The sequence below is a fragment of the Fundulus heteroclitus genome, chromosome 13 (assembly GCF_011125445.2).
Source record: "Fundulus heteroclitus isolate FHET01 chromosome 13, MU-UCD_Fhet_4.1, whole genome shotgun sequence".
NCBI lineage: Eukaryota > Metazoa > Chordata > Actinopteri > Cyprinodontiformes > Fundulidae > Fundulus > Fundulus heteroclitus.
In genome coordinates, this window is record NC_046373.1 from 29,185,251 (window position 1) to 29,206,727 (window position 21,477).

The following is a 21,477-nucleotide window of genomic DNA, read 5'->3' on the forward strand; positions in this document are numbered from 1 at the left end:
ACATTGGACAAATATTTAACTCCATCCACTTTAAGTAAGGTAAAAGCCAAATCAGCTAAAATTAGGAAGCATTACAACAGTTACATCCAGTTTGGCTTCATCGAGAATGAGGATCTAATCTCTACCAAATCTCTAATATTAGGTACATTTATATATATTTTAAAAATACTATCAGCATGAGGAATCTAAAGGGGTCCTTGCAAAAATGTTAGCGCGGTAAAGGGTCCCTGGCCAGGAAAAGTTTGAGAACCCCTGCTTTAAAGTGTCAATTCGTCTCAAGCTAGGCCTCATTGTTCTGTCTGTCGTCGTCTTTGGAGCACGTTTCACGGTGGACGTCGCGTTTCTACGTTGCTGTTGAGCCAAAAACACTTTTAATAACTGTATCAGAAGGCTCAGGTCTTATTTTAGCAGGGAACACATTGTTCCTATAGATTCTGGCAGGTTTTAGCCTGGTGTGGAAGTTTTCTCAGCAACAAAAGACTCTCGACCCCCTACTCCTTAGTGTGGCGTGTGGGGGGGGGGGGGGGGAATGCAGCAGATGTACAGCGCAACCTGGTTTTGTTTTTCACAGAAATTCCTGCAGCTCCATCGACGTCGGGGCCAGCCTCCTGGAAACTTCCATGACCAGTCTCCGTCTCGTCCGTTCATCAATAATCAACCAAAATCCCAGTTTTTGAAAGGTTGCTGTTGCAGTGAGCGATGACTCCCTTTAGGTTGTCATGGTGCAAGTACAGTTCAACCCGTTTCAATTCACTTTATTTATAGACCAAGATTTTTCATTGAGCTTATTTTTTTTTTTAATAACAAGCTCTCCATCATCCGTAGAAAAAAAAAGAAACATGAAGTTTCTGGCAGCAATTGCTGAGCGGATGGTCCCCTTCTTCTGTCTGACCCGTTCTTCTAATCCTTTGTTGCCTTTCTTCAAACTAACGCTTTGACTAAAGGAAATAAAAATCGTAAGGGAACCCCGAGTAGGACCGCTGGACTATTTTCTGCTGATGGGAGTCCTAAAAGCTGCCGGTAGGCGTGAACTGAAGGAGACTGAAGTGTGAACCTGAATTCAAAGCTGCTCTAACAGTCTGCACACTTATGCAGCCGGGCTATTGCTGCTTTTTATTAGCTACCCGTTTCCACCTCACAGCCTTGTTTGGTGGATTATAGCGCATATCTTTCACCTTAAAGGCAGAAAAGCTTCTGAATTTATTTGTCATGGTCTTATTTTTCATGTTCCTAAAACCTGGCATTTAAAGGCGGGGGTGGGGGGGGGATCCTCTGTTTGATCAGGTTCATTCCTCTTGGCCAACATGGCGGAACAGTCACAAGTAAGTGGGATCGCTGTCATTCACCTTTCAGGGACTTAAGCTTCACGGTGCCGACGAGACGAGAGAGAGAGAGAAAAAAAATCCCCACCAGTTGCTGAGGACTCCGCTTGTGCTTTAAAGAGTCCGTTTTTTATCTCAGTCCCACAGCTGTCCTCCACTTACACCCTCACTGTCTCTCCTATTAAAATTCAATTAATATTAAACGGCTACGTGTTGGAGCGTAATTTAATCCAGAAGGAATAAGACCCAGGTAGAAGGGCTGTAGGTAGAGGAGAAGGACATGAAAATAATGATGAGAAAACTGACAGCTGCGTGTGAGACGTCAGGCCATGTAAGGAACCCGTGTCCCGCGTCAACTGGGAACACTTTCATAGAAGCACTAACGACCGTGAAGAGGCCGTTAGATACGGTGCCTCGCACTAAACGCTCTTTTTAAGGCTCATCAGCGCAAAAAAAAGCTTGTCTTTATGTCACAATCAGCCTGTTCAAGTCAAATACTGATCAGACAGTGTTGCCTCCCCCCTCCCCGTGATGCAATCATCCATCATCCAACACTGCCCCCTAGTGGGGAGCTTAAATACAGCCCCACACACGCAAAACCTCTGCTTTTCAGAGTCGACGTTATAAAAAGGCAATAATCTGCTTTATTGGGGCTCGTTAAAGCGAACACCTAAATGCTGTATATCATAGCCGAGATTACAAGCAACCTGGAATGAAGATGTTCATTTCCCAGAGTCAGGATTCCCTCCCAGTTAAAAACAACCCTTAGAAGAGGCTGATTTTCTGTAGTAAAAACACCAACGAGCAGAGAGCGTTCTGTTAATGAGCTCTCACACACTCGCCGTATCCAGTTACCAAACACTCAGGGAAAATAAGTTGATAAAACAAAATGCTTTTTTTTCTCCATTTCACAATATGCTCGCACACTTCAATGCATTTAAATGGGATTTTATGTGACGGAGCCACAGGAGGTAGTCAGCAGTTCTGCACAGGAAGAAAAATATCAGCATATTTTACAAAGAAAAACCTGAACGTGTGTCAGCATTCAGCCGCCATGAGTCACAGCTGTGTACGAGACCTTTCACTGACGGTAGAGCTGCAACTTGGTAAAACAACGTTGAAGTTTTGCGTCACGGATTCCCACAGCATGATCCTGCCACCACCGTGTTTCACTGCGGCGGTGGCGTGTTTTTAGGACAATGTCCATTTTCCACTAACAGAGGATTTGGAGGTTTGCAAAAAAGATCAAAACCAGGGATCCTTTTCCCTCCACAAACACACTAGTTGGTCTTGATCTATGGCATTTAATCCCACTAAAATCTTGGAGTTTGTTTGTACCACGAAGAAATGTAAAAAAAAAAAAAAAAAAAGTAGAAAAAGTAGAAAAAGAAAAAAAAAAGCACTGTAGATCTTGATTTCATTCAGCTGGTGTCTTTTAGAGTCATGTCTGTACCTTTCCATAGTAGGAGATGGCCTCTTTGTACTTGTCGATGATGTCCTCAGGACTCAGGCAGTTCTTGGCTCGGCCGATCTCCGTGCTGGTGTCTGCGCTGATGCCATTGGCTGTCAGGGCACCTACATCCAAACCAAGACAACGTTATCCTAAGAAATAAACGTTTCTAAGTCTCAGTGAACCTGTTCTATCAACACCAAGGACAAAATACTAAAAGCAATGAGGAGGAGAACTAAGAGCACCGCTGACTTCAGCTTAGCTGCCACAACCACATGCACATCTACCTACTAGAACCAGTCAAAGCTTTGGACATAGCTGTTCATTAATCCCCCACCATACAATAAATACAAGGTAGGGGTGACCTCAGCAGCTTATTATGAACCAGTCAACCAAATTAAAGAAACATTTACTACTTAGGCTAAACCAATCCCAACACTAAATAAAAAGTAACACATTTAGAATTGATGGCTAACGTTCGCCAAAAAAGCTAAATCTAAAGCTAAATCAAAGTGAATAAAGTAAAGTTAGCTTAGAATCTGAAAAGTCAAGAGGTCAGACAGCAGGAACAGGTGCGTCCACAGCAGCAGTGGGAAGTTTGTGTGTGAAGCGTCGCATGTTACACGGCGCTTTATCTGGGATAAGCAGCATGACAAAGGGCCAGGCTCTACAGGCTGCAATAAGCGCTACAAAATCTATTTAACGGCTATAAAAATAAAAATATACTGGAAGCATTAAAAAAAAGGAACTTAAAAGTAGGCACAACAGAGGTTCAGCTATCAACTCTGCTTGTGTTTAAAATAGCTTTGTGACCTCAAGGTTTTAGCAGCAACTGCAGGCCAATGCTTTGGAAATGGAAGAAGTTTTTTTTTTTTTTTTAGTCAAACCAGGATATAAAATGGTAGAATAATCAAGAAAGGGGCTGCTAATAACTGAAATATGCTTTGCTGCTGTGACTCTGATCAGAGCTCTATCAATTTGTAACAAGCGACAGAAACAAAACATTAACCACAAAACCCAAGTGACTGTAAAGTAAAAAACAGTAAAGACAGCGTAATGCTGCTGGTGGCTAGACAAGCATTTGAGCGCATGCAAGGTGACAGGCTAGTGTCTAGAGGAGCTAGGGTGGTTGAACAGTCAGTCCATACCTGGATCAATGAGAACCTCCTGAGCCCCTACAGACAGGGAGAGAGAGAGAGAATGCAGATTCACTCCATGACACAAGGCGCGGTGTTAGCAGAGTTAGCCGCCAGCTTCTGCTCTATGCCTGCTACTGCTGCTGCTGCTGCTGCTGCATGCTACAAACCGCAGGGGATTCATCATGTCTTCATAAAAGGCAAACTCACCCAGGGTCAGACACAGGCTTTGACACCAATGTCTGTATGTCCACGATGCCGCTGACATAGCTTACTGCCCCTGAATGTCGTCTAGCTCAACATACTTTCCTGACTGCAACTCTTTGCTGGTCAGCTACTGTACGGTGGCGTATAGGCACAGGTACGTGAAAGCTGTACAAGTTCTAACTGCACCCTGAAGAGCTGAGATGTTCTTTGAACCAGAGCAAAATGAAAGCTAAAAGACTTTGGAAGCACACGAGCCAATGCGTACGGTGTGTGCAGCGAGCGTGTTTTGGACGGAGCAGTGAATCCTGGGAGGTACATAAAGCCTAGGCGGCCCTCCGCAGGACGTCTGTGTCGGGGGAGGCCTCGTGTGCCTCAGCGGGATCATGGGAAACCAAATACTGTAGCGTGTCTCCATCAGAGAACAGTCCTGGAGATCCTTCACCTCTGGAGAACATCCCGTAGACGAGCACACAGGCCTCCGCAGAGGAAAGGCCGAGTTACACCAGCCAAACTGCACCACCTCAAGATATCGAGTGTTTTGCTGTGGTAAACATACCTCGCTCTATCTTAGGGCATCTAATCTGAAAGGAGCTCGTTTAGTGCATGAAGGTGTACAATTTCTCAGTTTAAACATTTGCTATTATTAATATTATTATTACTATCTTGTGCTGTGAATAAAATATTGCCAAAATGAATTGAAAGTCTTTCCGTATTCCCAGATCTTCTGGAATTGGGCTGGGTTTATAGGGATCTTACACATCTTCAGGTTAAAACTCTATAAAGCTCCAGGATTCTCTAAACAAATTTAGTAAACATTATGCAAAATGGAACTGACGGCAGACACAGTAGTAAAGTACGGTAGGATGGACTGAGTCTGGAAACAACCATTTGTCTATGCTCCACTTTCTTTTTCCATATTAATCCAAACTTGGAAAAAGATGGACATCACATTTCAGACTACGTAGAAATAAAATGTAGACGCTGATACTCTGATATTAAAGGGACATAAGAAATGTGATCAGTTTGGCGCGTTCCTATGACGACATCGTTACGGACACTTTCCTCCATTATATATACTTCATCAGCGTTCAGGTTTAACAGTGTTAATAGCATGTTAATTAAAAGGGGGAAGATGGGGCAACATTGTTAGGTTTAAATTACACACATTTCAGCATTCAACGAAGCTAAAAGTGAACGGAAACCAAGCAGTTGAGCTGAGCAAAGCTTCCGGCCCGCAGGGAGGTTCTGACTGAGGGGAGGACGGCGGTTCTGCCCGTCGTCTTCTCGCGGTCCTGTCCTTACCTGGTCTGTGGCGTTTGCCCGCGTCGGCCGGCTGGGAGATGCTGGGCTTACGTGCGGCCGTCTTCCCCGCCGTGCCCCCGGGGTAGTGGAAAATGACCGAGGCCGAGCACAACCCTTCCAGTGCGGCTGCAAAACAAACAAAAACAAAAAAAACACAGCCGTCACGGCACATCGGCCCCCTCCTCAGAGAGCTGACGCTACCCCCCCCACCCCCCCGACCCTCAGAGGATGCTTACCGCCAAGCCAGAGGAAGTCGTTGACCGCGCGGAGCAGCTCCACAGCCATGTGGTAGTGGACCAGCGCGTCCTGCAGCATGCCCGCCTGCAGGCACAGGTCCCCCACGTGCTTCCTCATCCGGCCCTGGCAGCGCTTCTTGTAATGCCTGGGTGGGAAGAGGCCGCGACCGGGGAGGAAAAAAACGGCTTTAGATCCACCACCAGATGAACAAGGTGGGCGGAAACATTAAACCTAGAAACAAATACTAACATCTATTTACAGAGGTAAAAATGAGTCTGTTGAAGACAGGAAAGGCGTCCTACGGGTCAGCTAAAGGGGAAATCAGCTAGTCTCACTAGTGGAAGGAGGAGAAGTCTGATCTGGGAGAGCAGAAGCAGAAGAAGAGCGACCAGGCAGACTGTGAGGCGTCCGGCGGCTCTTTGGTTCGAGCAGGAGGAGGACAGAGGGGGCAGCCTCACCAGGACACCAGGGAAACGTGGAGGAAAGCTATGCAGGACGTGTACTATACTTACAAATACTAGGGAGGTCAACGAAAGACAGCGAAGGGACTCAGCAGGAGGCCAGGAGCTTGGCAGGAAATGCAATCACAGATGCATGATACAGACGTGGCGGCATTACAGGGTACGCTGCAAATAAACAGCTTTCTGTTCCTGACGAGCCCAGTCAGCCCGTCCAAAGATACGGTAAAGATGCAGACGGCCGCGAGCTGCGGTCAGACCGCGGGTTTACACGTTCAAGCTGCCGTTAAAACGCGTTCTTCCTCGCATAAAGGCAGGAGATCCGCACCGAGGTGGCTGGAAACACGAGACGTCCAAACTGCACCCTCCTGATGCAAACTACCCGTAGGAGATGGGATCCGTCCCTTCGTCCTAAACAGGGACACAGTCCACAGGTGGAGGAAAAGAGGGGCCATGCAGGCTGAGATCCAGCAGTTTTTCACTGATCCACTAGATGTCAGCGATCGGTACGCTCGCTGTTTCTAAAGCATCAATGAAAGGGGAAAAACAGCAACAACAACAAAAAAAACTGTCATTCTGACATGTAAAAAGCTAAATAAATAATGTGGTTGAGGAAAGCTAGTGTGAGGAACCACATGCAGCACAGCCAGAGCACTGCTTCGACTCGCGGTTCCAGTAAAAAAGCTTCGGCAGCGTTTCGGGGTGGTTGTTCTTGTTTTTTACTGACATTGTTTTTAGATCGCAGCTCTAATCAGATGCATATTACTCATTTCAAAGAGCTATGCAGCCCTAAGAGTCGCATTCACATCAAAAGCCCATCGGCTAACTGCATTTCAGCGCAGGCCAGTCGTCAGCGCAGGTGAAGCTGAGAAAGAGTCCGGCTGGAATCACTCCTAATGGACTAATCAGATGTTTAACAAGGCTTACTTTTATATAAACCCCGGCGGTTTAGTAACTAAATGGCCTCACATGCACGGGTGACGGGTGCGTTGCAGGTGAGAGGTCCAGTTAGGCCGAGGAGGGCCGTCTGGGCGACATTTGACATAAAAGTCAGAGATTTCCCTGTGCTTACCTACGTACATGCATTAAAGAACATTTCTGGACAAGGGAGCAAAGGGCTTCTAACAGGAACCTGCAGAGGAGCGCCACGTCTGGTCAGGGGGTGAGAGGAAGAGAAGCGAGGAAAAGCAGCGTCGGGGCGGAGCCAGGCATGGACCGGTTGGGCTTCTGGCATCGAGGCATGGCCACCGTTTAAGAAAAACCACACAAAGTGCTTCGCCGGGCCGTTCCTAGAGTTTGAAGGCCCGGCTCGAGAAAGCGACGGTGCAACTCGGCTTCAAAACCAGGCTGCTGGCCTGCAAAACCCAAACCGCAGCGGAGCCAAACAAAAAAGCCCCTGGAAGCGTCCTCTGGTGATAGAGGCCGTCTGTTTCCACCGTTACTTTGCTTTACGCATCACATCTAAGCCATGTTTTAACTACGGGAACCAATAATCAACTCCAGCAGCGTTAAGCAATGCACTGCAAAAACGGATCTAAAAACAAGTAAAATGTTCTTAAAGTTAGCGTATTTATCCTTGATTTGAGCAGGTAAATAAGATTATCTGCCAATGGAATGAGTATCTTTGCCCCTAAAATAAGATAATTAGACATCCTGCACTTGAAATAAGATGATGTAGATGAATTGTTCCTATTTTAAGTGGGAAAATCTTATTCTATTGGCAAATCATCTTATTTACCTGCTCAAATCAAGGACAAATACACTCATTTGAAGAAAATGTTACTTATTTTTAGTTCCGTTTTTGCAGTGTGGGTTTGGCTTGTCAGATTCAGACCAAGCACTTAGATTGTGCTAACTGCTTTGGTTCCTGACACCACGGGGACCTCGGGCCGGCCCATGCCTCGGCACAGCTGGTACCTACGGGCTCACAGATCTCACCTTTTCACACCCAACAATAAACTCACAGGACAGTATGAAAGAAAAAAAAAGAAAAAGAAAGACAAATAAAGCAGCATAATCAAACAAAAAACACGAAGGCAGAAGAAAGCAGACAAAAAGAGACAGATTTCAGAGAGGATTGTAGAGCCTGACGTAAAGAAAGAAAAACCCCTGAGAGGCTGAGACGGCGGACGTCAGAGGAAACCCTCACCTGCTGTCTGTGTCCAAACCCACGAAGTCCTTCTTCTCAAAGGGCACGCACAGCAGCTGGATCTTGTCGCCGGACTTATCGGTGGCCCGGTCCAGACGCTTGGACTCCAGGACGATAAAGATGGACTCCACGAAGTCCTCCACTCTCCTCTCCACGTCCGCGCACTCCTGGAAGCTGGGGTAGAAGGCCACGTCGGTGCGCTGCTGCTCGGCGATCTCCCCCTGCAGCCCGAACACCAGCAGGCGCGAGTCGTACAGCGTGGAGCTGTACACCTCCTTCTGGCCGTGGAAGCGCTCGGCCGTCTGGGGCCAGTCCTTGGCCGCGCCGCACGTGGTGATGCAGACCAGCCCCACCACCTTGCGGTGCGTCTGGAAGTCGCCCCACTCGTTGTTCTCGGGCAGGTAGTGGTGGCGGTAGCGGATGTAGAGGAGGCGCTGGGAGTCCCGGATGCTCACCTGGCTCACGCTGGCGATGCGCTTGTAGATCTTGAAGAACTGGTCCTCGGGGACGATGCCCACCGGCTGGACCACCACCAGCACCGTCTGGTGGTCCTCCGCGCACTGCATGTAGTCCGGGACGCTCATCTTCACACGCGGCTGTGCCTGGGAGGGACGGGGTAGACGCGTTTAAAACGAGAGGAGGCTTCGCCTAACTTCACCCTGACGTTTTCATTTGTGGAAACATGACTAAACCCTTCAGCGTTCGCCTTCCACTTCACCGCCCTGCGTGGTTTATCCCGTCTGAACGCGTAGAAGCTTGAGGTTGTGACGTGAAACGGCGTGAAAAAGTTTCACAAATACCTACAGCGCAGCGAAGCAAATATGTACGGTAGATAAATAAAAAAAAAAAAAAGGTTTTAAAACTCTTTCTGTGAGCGGCCAAATGGTTGAAATCGTTTGCTTTTTAGTCTCCACAATGAGATTAAAGCTTAAAAAGAAAAGAAATGCTGAATTTTAGAAGATATGAAATCTACGTAGCACATTAGCAGGTTTGACTTGTTTAAATGCTGCAGCTGTCAACATTTAAAAGGGCTCAAAATTCTCCAAAATGAGAATAAATGAAAACTGAATAAATGTATGAACTAAGACCTTCTCAAAGCATGGATTAAAGAATTCCCCTTCATTTCAGTATAGCTCTGTCCTATAGCTATAACATGGCTTTAGTAGAGAGGCACCAGCTGCTAAGCTCCTTTTTCCTCGATTGCCTCAGATTTGTGTTTGGGAGATATAGTTTTAAAAAAATCTGAGTTGTTTTCTGTTTACATTAAACTGATCCAAGTTAAGAACTGCCAGCATTTTCACTCTGTAGTGTAATCGCATAAACCCAAAGCAGGCATTTTGCTGTAATTTATTTTTTGTTTGTTTTTAGTTTATTAAAAATCAAATCCGGGTAAGCAACAAAATCTATTTCTGACTCAAAAGTACTTCTGTCAAAGGACCGACATGTGTTATAGTCATAAGAACATAAGGAAGAAGCTATCAGTGTAATCGGCAGGTCAGACCTAAATGAAAACCTGAAGCGGTGAGGCAAGGGAAACCCAAATGTGTTTAGGCACAGTTTAAAGGGAATAAGACAGGATGATAGTAGGACAAACAAATGGTGAATGTTGCAACAGCTAAATGACTTGTGATCAATAAATAAATCATTTAAAAATTGTGTATTTCTGCTTTAGGCTTATGAATAGCGGGTCCAGGTACTGGGATAATAAATAAATACAAATATATTTTCCATCTCAACAAGGTTAATATGAACAAGTTGCTCATAGGTGATGTTTTCTGTTCTGGTTTTGAAACAACATAGTTGTTGCTTCTTGCTAACTGTTTAGATCCTTACCGTCTAAAACACGCCTCGCTGCATTAAACAGGTGTTGCTGAATATCCTGTAGACATAGAGTTCATATGCGTGGTAATCAAAGAATTAGCTAAGATCAGAGGCAGCTCTTTGGATATGCATATAGCATAAAGTGGTACTGGACTCCAGTATGAGGACGTATGCTGTTCTTAGCACAGAACCCAGCCCAGGTCTGACCAAGGGTCTCTACATTGGTTTATTAAATGTACTGTAGTTTCTGAAATCACACCGGTTTAAAAGCAAATTTCTAATCTTGTTAAAGTAAGGCCAGTCTCGAAATGTTAGATTTAAACCTACAGTCTGTCAGCGGTAGTCCAGAAGCTGTGATTGACACAGACAGGGTCCCAGAGGGTCCCCCACTGAAACACAGTGCTGCTACACCTGCTGCTGCTGGCTTTAGAAAATGTAAACAAGCTAAAGAGGCTCCTACAAGTCCCAGCTGCAATTATTTGTGCAATGTCCAAGCGCGACGATAAAAAAAATAAAACAAATATAAAAATTCAAACAGCAACGAGACGTCATTTTACGAGCTATTGTGGCGTTTTAAACAGCTTCCATTCAGTAATATTCTGCTACAAATCACCAAGTGTCAACTAGCCTAGCTTAGCTCCCAGGTAAATGTCTAGGCTGCTAACAGCCATGAAACAGCGACGACACAGAGTAACGAAGCAGGACAGGCCGGCGAATTCTAGCTCAGCCATAATGTCGCTTTAAATGAGCAACATTAAATGATAGCTAATATTACCTCAGCTGTTGTGTGTCAGCTTCCTTCTTTGAGCCAGAGTCCGACGACTTCCGGTGAGGCAGCGGCGGAACATCCGGAAATAATTTCAAACTAAAAGCTCCAAACACGGCACGAACGCTGTGACAATGCTCCTCGGTTTATTTTAGTGGGTGGCTTGGTAGACATTATGAAGTGCTTTAATTGCAAATTCAAAGTTTACTTTTCAACAACAACGGAAAAAACAAATTACTGTCGTGCCGTTATATATTTTCACCTTGGAGGCCTTTAGTCATTAAACTAGAGAATGCGCCACATGAATCACCATCATCAAACGTCCACTTAATGGAAAAATAGAAATATCACCCGCATTTGTTTTCTCACTGTAACAATAGTCAAGGCTGTTGTGGGGAAAAAAAATTTATTGTTCCCTGCTTCTTCATGTTATCTTCACATCTGGGCTTTCTGTATTTTCCTGCTCCCTGCCTGTGACTATTTGAACTGTACAAAGCATTATATCCAGGAGCGTCTAGTAAACCTGAATACAATGGGAGTTGTTTTTTTCCCCTACAGTTCAGTTAATAATTCAATCCATCCATCCGCCGTGGGGGGGGGCCAGGGCAGGTCGCCTGTCCAGCACAGAGACAGAGAGACAGTGAAACTCATATTTTATAGATTCATTCCTGAGTGGTATATTTAAAGCATTTATTTTCGTTTTTTGATCCGTGTGGCTTACAGCTAGCTGGAAATTAAGTTTCCCAGAAAATTAGAAAATTTTATTTTTTTATTTAAAATTTTAAAATTACCTAAAAAATATAAAATTACAAATTACTAAATTATATAATGAGACTGATTTAAAAAAAAAAAGTAATGTGGAGAATGCGTGGACCTGTTATGTGCATGTACTGTGTATGTAGTCAGTTCTTGGTTGGGGCTCCTTTTGCATGAATTACTACAGCATCAGCGAGGCACAGAGACAATCAGAGACAATCAGTTGTGAAGGAAGCCTGAGTCGCTTTAACCCTCAGTTCTTCCCCCCAGCAGCCCTCAACTCTTCTGCGATGTGAGCTCTGGTGTCTCTCTCTCTTGACCCGATCTTGTTGGTGATCTGGCCAGAGTGGATCAGGCCCGTTTGCTGCCAGATGAAGCAAAGTGATACCACAATCTCTTGCTATAAAATTTCTTGGATGACGCAATGACTTCGGTCTACTGTTAAAACATAGAGTAACAGGAGATTTTAAAAAATTCGACTGGAAACTCCACACAAAACATCAAGTAACTTGGATTCTGTACTTCTGCTCTCTGAGCTGGGACTTTAAACTTCAAAGGAAATTTATTTGAAGTTTAATCTGAAACTTTGGACCAAAGTCCAGTTATTTTTTTCCATTAGTCCCTGTGAGAAACTTCTGACAAAAAAGTTGCCTCTATTTAATTTGGTTTACTGACACACTGGTTGAGGGTTTCGTCAGTTGTGTGAAAGGTGTTGACCTTTAATATTCAAGGATTCTTTGTCACCGCGGTGAAATTTCTTTTTGGCCACTCTGGCTAAGAGTACACATAACAGACAAACAGGCAATGAACAAAGTTTGTTTTTTGTGGTATACCTTTCTTCTGGAGGTTGTCAATGACAACTACCAAGACCTCATGATTATGTGGGGTCATAACATGGCCATAACCAAACATTGCTTGTTTAAAAATCCTTTTTTTATTTTGTGCTTGCTCTTATCTAATATTCAATTTCTTTTTAGGAACTGAATTTTGGGTTGTTATTAGCTGTGAGCCACAATCATCATAGTTAACAGAAATAAGTGTGAGACATTTTTATACATAAGCCTGCACTAAAACTAGCACAACCATCAAGTGAGCTGCAGCTAAACTGTTATTTTAGTCTGTTGCTCTACTTTTGTAATCGCACTTGCATTTATATAGATTTAAAAATATCTAAAAAAACAAAAAAAGACCATTGCAAATATGTTTATTGGTGAGCGCTGACTCCTCTAGTTCACAGGTCAGTACTGGTAGCCCTTTGTGACACAGTACCAATGAAGTAGCTCAGTTCTAAAATGGTTGTGACCTGATTTAGAGTATATCTAGTTTCACTTCCATATTCACCTTCAGAATTCCTAAATTTAAGTTTTGGTGCTCTAATTTATTGAGCTGCACCTGTACTCCATACTTCCTATTGTAATGTATTTTCATATCAAAGGCATTAACCTTAAATACAGAGGGAGTTTATATTTGTGACCTTCAGTAAGATACCATGATATGAACCTTAAGCAGAGTTTAGATTTGGACCCAGTTTTTATTAAACACGTGCTGCATACATGCAGTATTATTGAACCACTGAGTGAAGGATCAATACAACTATTTAAAAATGTTGCCCTTTCAATTAAAAGAAAACAAGTCTGCCATTTAGACAGGCAGATGAACCTGCCCTGTACTGTAGCATTCCCTCCTTAGAAAGATCCAACAAAACGTAAACATTTGAATAAATCAAGACACCACAGAGGCAAGAAATGATCCAAACAGATTGATTTAACTCTTTATTTTAACGCATAAATCACTTCTCACAATCTTCTTGGAAGACAACCGCTTTTTAGTCCCTATTTTCTTGTCTTTTTTGGCCAAGGGGAGTTGGTCCAAAAGCAACGTGGGAGCTTAGAATGGAATGTCTGAACAGTGATTCATAGTGAAGATACATCAATAACAGGCAAACGTCTACAAAACAATGCACAATCATTGTGGGAGGAGATCACAGGGGTTAACAGATGCAATGAAAGGGGGTGGAGGGGGGTGCAAACATCTTGAAAGACTTCTGCAAAACGTGTGCATATTATTTCTACCGAGATTGATTCGTGGAATGAATGCAAACACACCAAGGGAAGCCTTCATCTTTCCCACCAGGTGAATGTTCCCAAAGTTTGGTAAGACTGAGTTATGTGGACCTAAATGTAAACCTTCAGCACTAAACGCTCCTTTCTTCTTGTTTGGCATCTTTTGCCCGGTCAGTCAGTAATACATAGCACCTATGATGGTAAAGAGAGGAGAGGGCAAGTAAAATGCTAACACTGCAGAGATAATCCATATTTAACAGTTGATCTATTGGCACTAAAAGTGTACTCTGGGGGGGGTGAACTTTAAAGGAGACTTGAGATGATGCCAAAGCAGATCTTTCAAAGGACCAAAGCAAATCCAGGCTTTGGAATCAGTGAGGGGCAGGTGATTGAGTAGAAAAACAGCCCGTTTTAAATAAAGATAGAAAATGTTTCCTGGTTTCTTTGGTTGGTTGAATAGCTGGTAGGTAGAGGCTGGGGTTAGGTGCAGGAAGTATAACTGGATGTGGCTGAAGCTGATTGGTCCAGAAATTGGTACATTTTTAATCAAACACACTACTTTTGCCACAGACCCAAGAAGGTTTATACTTCCATACTGTAGGGTGGGGTCGGCACTAAACTTTATCAGGCTAAATTAGGTTCCCGTTTGATTTGATCACACCTGAAAAGATAAAAAATTAATCTTCTATCGACTTTTAGTGCTTTCGTTTCATATTATCCAAGTTTGAGGACTTATGGGAACTGAAGGACATGGAGAAATGATGAAACACTGATTAAGACTAGATAATAGTGATGGAGAAGATTGAGTGTTGTGTTTGCAGATGGAAGAGAGAGTTTCTAAGTTGACTGTTGTCATCCAGAGGATTAGTTGACTCTCCAATGATCCAGCAGCCTTGGCCAAGATTAGTTCAACCCCACCTACTGCACATTGATTCCTGCTGGATTTGGAGCTACTTCAGAGCATTAATCTAACAAGTATAAAGGTCTGAAAACTAAAAATAGCGATCAGATTAAGACTTATTTGCAGTAAGGGGGAATGTATGTCTTCTGATTAGTTGGATTCAAGATATTTGGCATTCTTCATTATGGCGTACGAGGTGGGCAGACACTGTCGGTGCTGGACAGAGATGTACTGTAGGGCCTGCAACAGGGCACAGGGGGAGTAGCTGGAGGGGGAGGGGATATTAGAGACAGCAGGTCAACGCCCCACCGTCCTCATGCCAGTTTCAGAAACTGTTCCACTGTATCCGCTTCCACTGCCTCTGAAAACATCTCATAGTTCTGTGGAGGAGAAAAAAAACACATTTTAAAAAAAGGCAAAATCAGAAACTTTCTGCACAGATCGAAACGGGTCCTGCTTGCACATTCATCTTAAAATGACATTTCCAATTACTGATTTTGACAGTTAAACACTGGCAAGGTGTAAAGCCTGGGGCGGCTGCCAGTTACACTTAATCTGGGGATACAGCTCCTTAGGGTAGTGTGGAGGAGCGCAGACAGATGCGCTTCCTGGCACTTTAGGCGGTTTTAGTTTTTATGTGCTGCTATTGGCACTTTTAGGAGCAGACGGGCTGTATAAGGGCTGGTTTATGCTTGACACACGTACGTTCTGCGCAGAAATGAAACGTGCAGACATTGCGTCTGCAGCATTCATGCTCCGTGCAGCTTTTCCTTCAAAGAAGCACTATTCTCCTAGACTCTAGAGGGCAGCGTAGCGCTCCTACACAAAGCGCACTACACCCAACTACACATGAAAGCAAAAAACACAGTTGTTTCCAACATTTTAAAGCCTCTTTCTTTCTTCCAAGAGGGACGGCGACTTCTCTCCAGGAATTAACGATTTGTCGATCAAGGTGATCTTTATGGGTCGAATCATAAAGACGTCTATATTTATGAACTTCCGCCAGAAGGCGCTCTTGCTCATTTGCTATGTTTTACCGCCCTGAGTGGACTGTCCATGTAGTTAGGAGGGACGCAGTAGCCAAATGACGTAATATGGCCACGTGGACCTCGTGGATGCGTCAAGCATCTACCAGGCTTTACATGTAAATACGCACGTGTTATGCTTCTAGTGTACGTCTGACTGATTAAAATTAAAAAAGTGTAGGAAACGCGTATGCTGCTTCGCTGCTATGCGCCACAACGTGTCCGGTGGTTTCCTCCTTTAATCTCAGCTGATACTGCCGAGTGATGCATGATCATCCTGGAGCATGGCACATGTATATGTACTAACCATTTCTAAATAAAGAGCTAAACTGTGGTATAGTTTGATTATTGCTCCAAAAGAATCCCCCAGCATATCTGTCAGAATGATCACGGACCACCACTATGAACCCAGTGCTCATGGTGTTTGGACCACTTGCTGGGTTCATCATGACAGGGAAGAGACAAACTCTATCTAACGTAAACGGTACGCACTAAGATCTCATTTCTAAAAGGTTTAAACACCTGGATGTTGTTGTTGCTGAGGCCTGTACTCACACTCAGCACAACAAAAGGACTCCTGCAGTCCAGGAGGTTCATGTTTTTCAGCCATACATTAATGCCCAAATTGCTGTTAAAACATTGATATTATAAACAAGCCTAGAATTTAAATCCATACACTCGGTTTAAACAAACGCAAACATCCATGTTAAAACTTCAGGTTTTTCTGATAAAGCATTTTTTTTTAAAGCTTTTTGCCAAATGAATGTGGTATCCTATAAATTTCCACTGAAAATCAAATCAAACTGCTACTTGTGCTCACACTACAATTGATCCTTTGCTGAGCAAGTATTTAGGCTGCAATTCCAAACGGCACAAAAACAACAGTGCGCATCCCAATGAAAATACAGCATGCCCAGAGTCAAGCAGGGTAATGGCAGCATTGTGCTCTGGGCTTTATTTCGTTCAAACACAATTCGGTTTTATCCAGATAGAAGAAATGTTCCAAATGTCTGTCAGTGTTGACCCAAAACCTTCAGGTTTCTGTTAGACATATGAGGTTGAAGAAGGAATTTCCTTATTCTTCATTCAGGTCCAGAGCTGAATCTGACAGAAGGGCTGAGGACAACAGATCTCCTCACCATACCAGCTGATGAGATCTCATGACAACATGGAGCATGCTGATAGACTCCAGACCTTTAATCAATGAAAGTATTAGTTCAAGGCTGCGTACAGTTCTGCAATCAGGTTACTAAAGACACATCTACCCAATGTCTTTCCTATTTGACTTGTACAGTAAATTATGTATTATACATTTAGAGGTTTAGAGATGATTTATTATAGAGATCACTCTCACATAAAAACCTTTGCCTTAAATTGGATGTGTAAACTTTTTGATCTCCAGTAAATGTAAAGTTAATTCACATCCAACTATCTGAAATGAGCGATCTCATTTACTTGTCTGCATTGATTTTTTTTTACAAGCTAACGGTGAGCATTATAAAAACACAGAACCAACAAACAGAAATGGAAAAGAAATAAAGCATGCGCGTTTTCCTCACCCCACAGTATTGGTCCTCGTTGAAAAACTGGGGAGGGACTGCAGTGGGGTCCCCTGCTTTGCTTCTCATTTCGTCCCGTACCTCGCCGCCCACCGAGATGTCGATGAGCTCGTACTGGATGCTTTTACTCTCCAGAATCCGCATCACCTCCGCTTGTTGAGACTTCACCTGCAGAACATGAGCTTGAGTCAGAAACCCCGATATGCAGCACCATCTGGTTCCCATCTCCAGCAAGGAAGGACTGAGTCAACAGTCACCCCCTCTTCAAATACCTCTGATATCATCCCAGCTATCCATCAGCTCCAACCCAGAAGGTCAGAGTGATGTCAACCTTACCCCAAGTTTTACTGCAAAAGACAGATGAGTTTCTACAGAGTAAATGTCTCTAAGGTTGTCAACGTGTGAACCGTCATCAAAACCAGGGTCAACCAACTGTGATGCCAAAGCAGTTCATTCCTGACATTAATTCAACTCTGCCACAGAGATTAAATGAGAAAGAGGCCTCTATTGAATAAGCAGTATAACAATAGGTGTCAAATATTCTAAATATTATACCTTTGATGGTTCCTCTATAACCAGTCACCATAAATCTGCAAGATTAGAGAAGCTGGATGTTCGGAAATGTGACCACACCTCAGAAAGCAGAACAAACTGCAAAAAAGGTCATGTGGGCCGCAGCTACATCCTTAAACAGGGAGAAAAAGCAGAAATGGCTGCCTCTCGTTCCAGGAAGTTCCCAAATCAACTCGGAACAATGAGCAATCCTTGATGGTTTATAGCTGTGCAAACAGCACTGTGTGTGTGTTTTTTTTTTTGTGTGTTTTAAGTGCTGCCTATTGAAGTAGGACAGAAAAGGGAACAAGCTCTAGAAATAACTGGACAGGTGCCTTGATGCACATGAGAGGGTTATAAAGTAAGTAGCTCCCAACAGATAGCAGACAGTCAAGAAGCTGTCCGGCGCTGCACATGAAGCGACACATCCATGTTGATGTTCAAAAACGAAGCACACAAACCTCGTCACGTGTCGTTTACATTAGGCATTATGCTAGCCAGCGAGCTTGACGGAGCCTAATACCCCTGAATAGCTTCCAGTTTCCGTTTTGTGTCCGACATTGCTCACCGTGAGAACCCGGTGATCAGCACTGGTTAGTTAGGCTGAAAACGTGACGCTGTTTTCCCCTACAGCGGACAGCAGAGGCGAACCACCGCGCAGCTCACGTTTCAGGCCGGGTTATTTTTCACAAGCGCTCATGATCGGGACAGCAAAGGGAAAAGTAGTTCTAGACACTCAAGCTGTCCCAGACAGACCGGCACCCTGGGTGGTGAGCCATGTGGCACACACACTATTTTACAAATGATCAGTGTCCATGGGAAACTAAATAATTATAGAAAATTGTTTGGATCTAAACTGATAATATATGATCAGGTATGACCAATAGGTCTAAAGAATCTCACTTTTTTTGACAACATTCATTGCAAATTTCTATTATAGGAATTAAAGTATTTGGCTCTGTGTTGCTTCTCTGATAAATGGAATATACATGCAAGAATGAAGTAATACAGCCTTCTGTAACAAAACCAAATAAAGCTCAATCCGGCTAGCACAACTTTGCAGGCAGCGCCGATTAAGTAATCCTATCGCCAGCTTTAGAAGTCGCTGGTCATGCCTATATTGTTGCCACTGCTCCTACTTCAACAACCGGAAGCTCTCATGTGTCGTTATCTATCAGTATGCAAGCTTTGCCCGGGTCCTTCTTGTTGTCGTTCAGCGTAGCAAGACCGAGAGCTTAAAGTGGGTCTTTTTTTCCATGAGGTCTGGCGCAGGGCTGTCTGAGCGACAGGAAGCGGATAGGTGTGTGCCCACGGGTCGGTTATTCTGTCAGGTCGCGCGAGCACTGCCGCACATCGATGCACGCGAACCTGAATGACTCGCGAGTTTCACAATGACTGAACTTAGTTTTGTCCAGCGCGGTGTACAAATACTGCCAGCTGTCCGGTAGAGAGAGACACAAACAGACCAACACCGTCCAAGCCCCGGCATTGAGACAAAAATAAAGGAAGCTGCCGAGAACTGCCGCCACATTTAAGTGTTAAACAACACAGAGGCGACTGAGAAGCTTAATGTTACCGTTAAATGAATGGTGCAAACAGCGTTTCACTGCATAGGCCCGCCGCACTGTTAGTCAGGAGGAAGCTATTATAGATAGGCTGCTGGGTGTGTCGGTTCGCCTCAACCATTGTTGGCCGTTCCCAGCGGAGCTAAACACACATATTTAGCGGACACCGAACACATTTCGGCCTGTGCGACTTACCGCCCGTGAAGCGGTAACGGTGGTGTAGTACAGTTTCACGCCCATCGCCGCAGGTTCCCGACACTCTCGCTCTGTGCGTCCGCTGCTGCTGCTGCTTGCAAGTAGAGGCTTGCACGGTGCACCCGCCGCTCGCGCCAAGCTGAACAGTCTCAGCCTGAACCGGAAATCAGCGAGGCAACGACCTCTTTCAAAATAAAGGTTCAATTAGGTCGTTTAAGAGGTTCTATGGTGGGTTTCTCAATTGAAGCGGGTTAAAATGAAGCTCACGGGACGTGTTCGTCTTCCAGAATGATTAGTATTGTGGTTATTGCATTGTAATTTGCACTTTTCCTTCCCTACCAGCCCGGAAATCGGGCTGTCTTAGGTAAAATGTGACGTCATTTGAGAACTGCCGCATAGCGGGCATCCGGTATGGAGCATTAGAAATGCCACAATAAAATAAATTACCTTATTAGAAACAGATTGTTTGAATAATGACAGATCCCTGCTCAATAAAATATTAATTAAATATCAGAATAAAATAATAGTAGTGCTGAATTAAATAATCACACATGAAATTTATTGACTGAGATCTGAAGCCCATCTATCATCTATCTATACCCACTTACAACCATGCGCACACATGTTCATACCTAAGGGCGATTTAGAGCGACCAATTTACCGACAGTCCTGCTTTCTGACTGTGGGAGGAAGCCTGCAGCACCCCCGCATGTACAGGAAGAACATGCAAGCTCCATGCAGAAAGAGTTGACGGCAGGTTTCAAACCCAGGATAAATCTCAAGTCAGTATATGTTAAAGTTATACATCAATATTCATCATTCGTTGATCTCATGTCATGGGTCCTGTGCTGCAGTGTACAAGGAGATTATTGAAACTGTCAATGGGACAATTCATACACATCTTTAGAAACTGGTTGACCTGCACAGCAACTCCCCTTATTAGGACCAAGGCAGTTAGCTGGGCTCACTGGCTTTGAAGGCTAATGCCTACACATCCTGTGTTGAAAAGAAAAGGGAAGGCTCATTAACTGAAGTATTTTACTGAATGATTGATTGAGGTTGCTAAAACAGGCATTCATAATACCACAGTAGTAGTACCATCAAATAATTACTCAGTAGCTACATTCCTGAATACATTTTTAATAGTAATTTAAATAAATGTTATTATTTTACCAAGGATATATGAATTAAAGATTTATAAATTAATTCAGAATTAGTTGTTTTAATTTAAAGTAATGTACAAAAAATATAGAATATAGAACTGTGCGACTAAACATTTTGGAGAGCTCTTTACAGTATTCAGTATAATCTATGATGAACTGATGCTTCAGTAGTGTAGTTTTCAGACGGATTGGTAAGATCCTCCTACGAGCAGCCCTTCCTCTGCCCAAGCAAAGCAATGTTTCATAGAGTTTAGAGATTTTAAGAATTGGAAATCAGAATAAAACTATTAAGTCTAGGCTTGTGTGTAGTTCTCCGGGTGTTTTTACTGAATTGCTCTTTTTGTGTTTTCACAAGTAAAATAAAGGTTTTAGAATATCATAAAATATGTTTTAATTCTAAATGTGTTGAATCAAGCATAGGTTTGACCATTCTCATAGGGATCAAATTTAGCCCAGTCATTCAAAAAACAAAACTTACTTAGACAGGATACAAACATTAGCATCAAACGCCACCCGCTCTCTAGTTCAATATTTTTTCTCAGAGTGCTTAAAATGTGAACAACAATGTTGACGTGCAAACATGAAATCAGCAAGGGAAGTAATTTAAATAACTTAGAGTCCTTGTGGTGGTCCCTGGGCAGGGAGCCCTATCACTCATATAAAAAGCAATCACTGTCAAACCATTGTAGAGACAATGCACTTCCTTTCTCAATTAAAAGTTTGAACATGGCGTGCTTCGGTGGAGCAGTGGTTAGTGCGCACAACACATGTACAGAGGCCTTAGTCCTCAACGCGGCCGACCCAGGTTTGATGCCGACCTGTGGTCCTTTGCTGCATGTCGCTCCCCCTC

At 43.8% G+C, this 21,477-nt stretch overlaps 2 protein-coding genes across 5 annotated transcripts in view; both read right to left on the reverse strand.

The window, feature by feature from the left end:
* Positions 1–10,947, reverse strand: part of trappc9 (trafficking protein particle complex 9) — a 270,154-nt gene extending 259,207 nt beyond the window's left edge. The window contains exons 1-7 of one of the 4 annotated variants that reach the window (XM_036145567.1): positions 10,858–10,947; positions 8,262–8,863; positions 8,051–8,080; positions 5,654–5,799; positions 5,418–5,543; positions 3,921–3,947; positions 2,776–2,897 (exon numbers count right to left, since the gene is read on the reverse strand). In XM_036145567.1, the coding sequence (XP_036001460.1) occupies positions 2,776–2,897; positions 3,921–3,947; positions 5,418–5,543; positions 5,654–5,799; positions 8,051–8,080; positions 8,262–8,845 (1,035 nt within the window). In that variant the 5' untranslated portion in view covers positions 8,846–8,863; positions 10,858–10,947. The remainder of the gene's footprint in view (positions 1–2,775; positions 2,898–3,920; positions 3,948–5,417; positions 5,544–5,653; positions 5,800–8,050; positions 8,081–8,261; positions 8,864–10,857) is intronic. The other 3 variants (XM_021322124.2, XM_036145568.1, XM_021322125.2) reach the window with 3 other exon arrangements.
* Positions 10,948–13,363: 2,416 nt separating this feature from the next.
* sh3bgrl3 (SH3 domain binding glutamate-rich protein like 3) lies at positions 13,364–19,609 on the reverse strand. Its single transcript, XM_012873699.3, has 3 exons — positions 19,465–19,609; positions 17,153–17,320; positions 13,364–14,948 (listed from the first exon to the last, which is right to left on the reverse strand). The coding sequence occupies exons 1-3, from the start codon at positions 19,507–19,509 to the stop codon at positions 14,883–14,885; spliced, it is 279 nt and encodes a 92-aa protein (XP_012729153.1). The 5' UTR covers positions 19,510–19,609; the 3' UTR covers positions 13,364–14,882.
* Between the last annotated feature and the right edge of the window lie 1,868 nt (positions 19,610–21,477).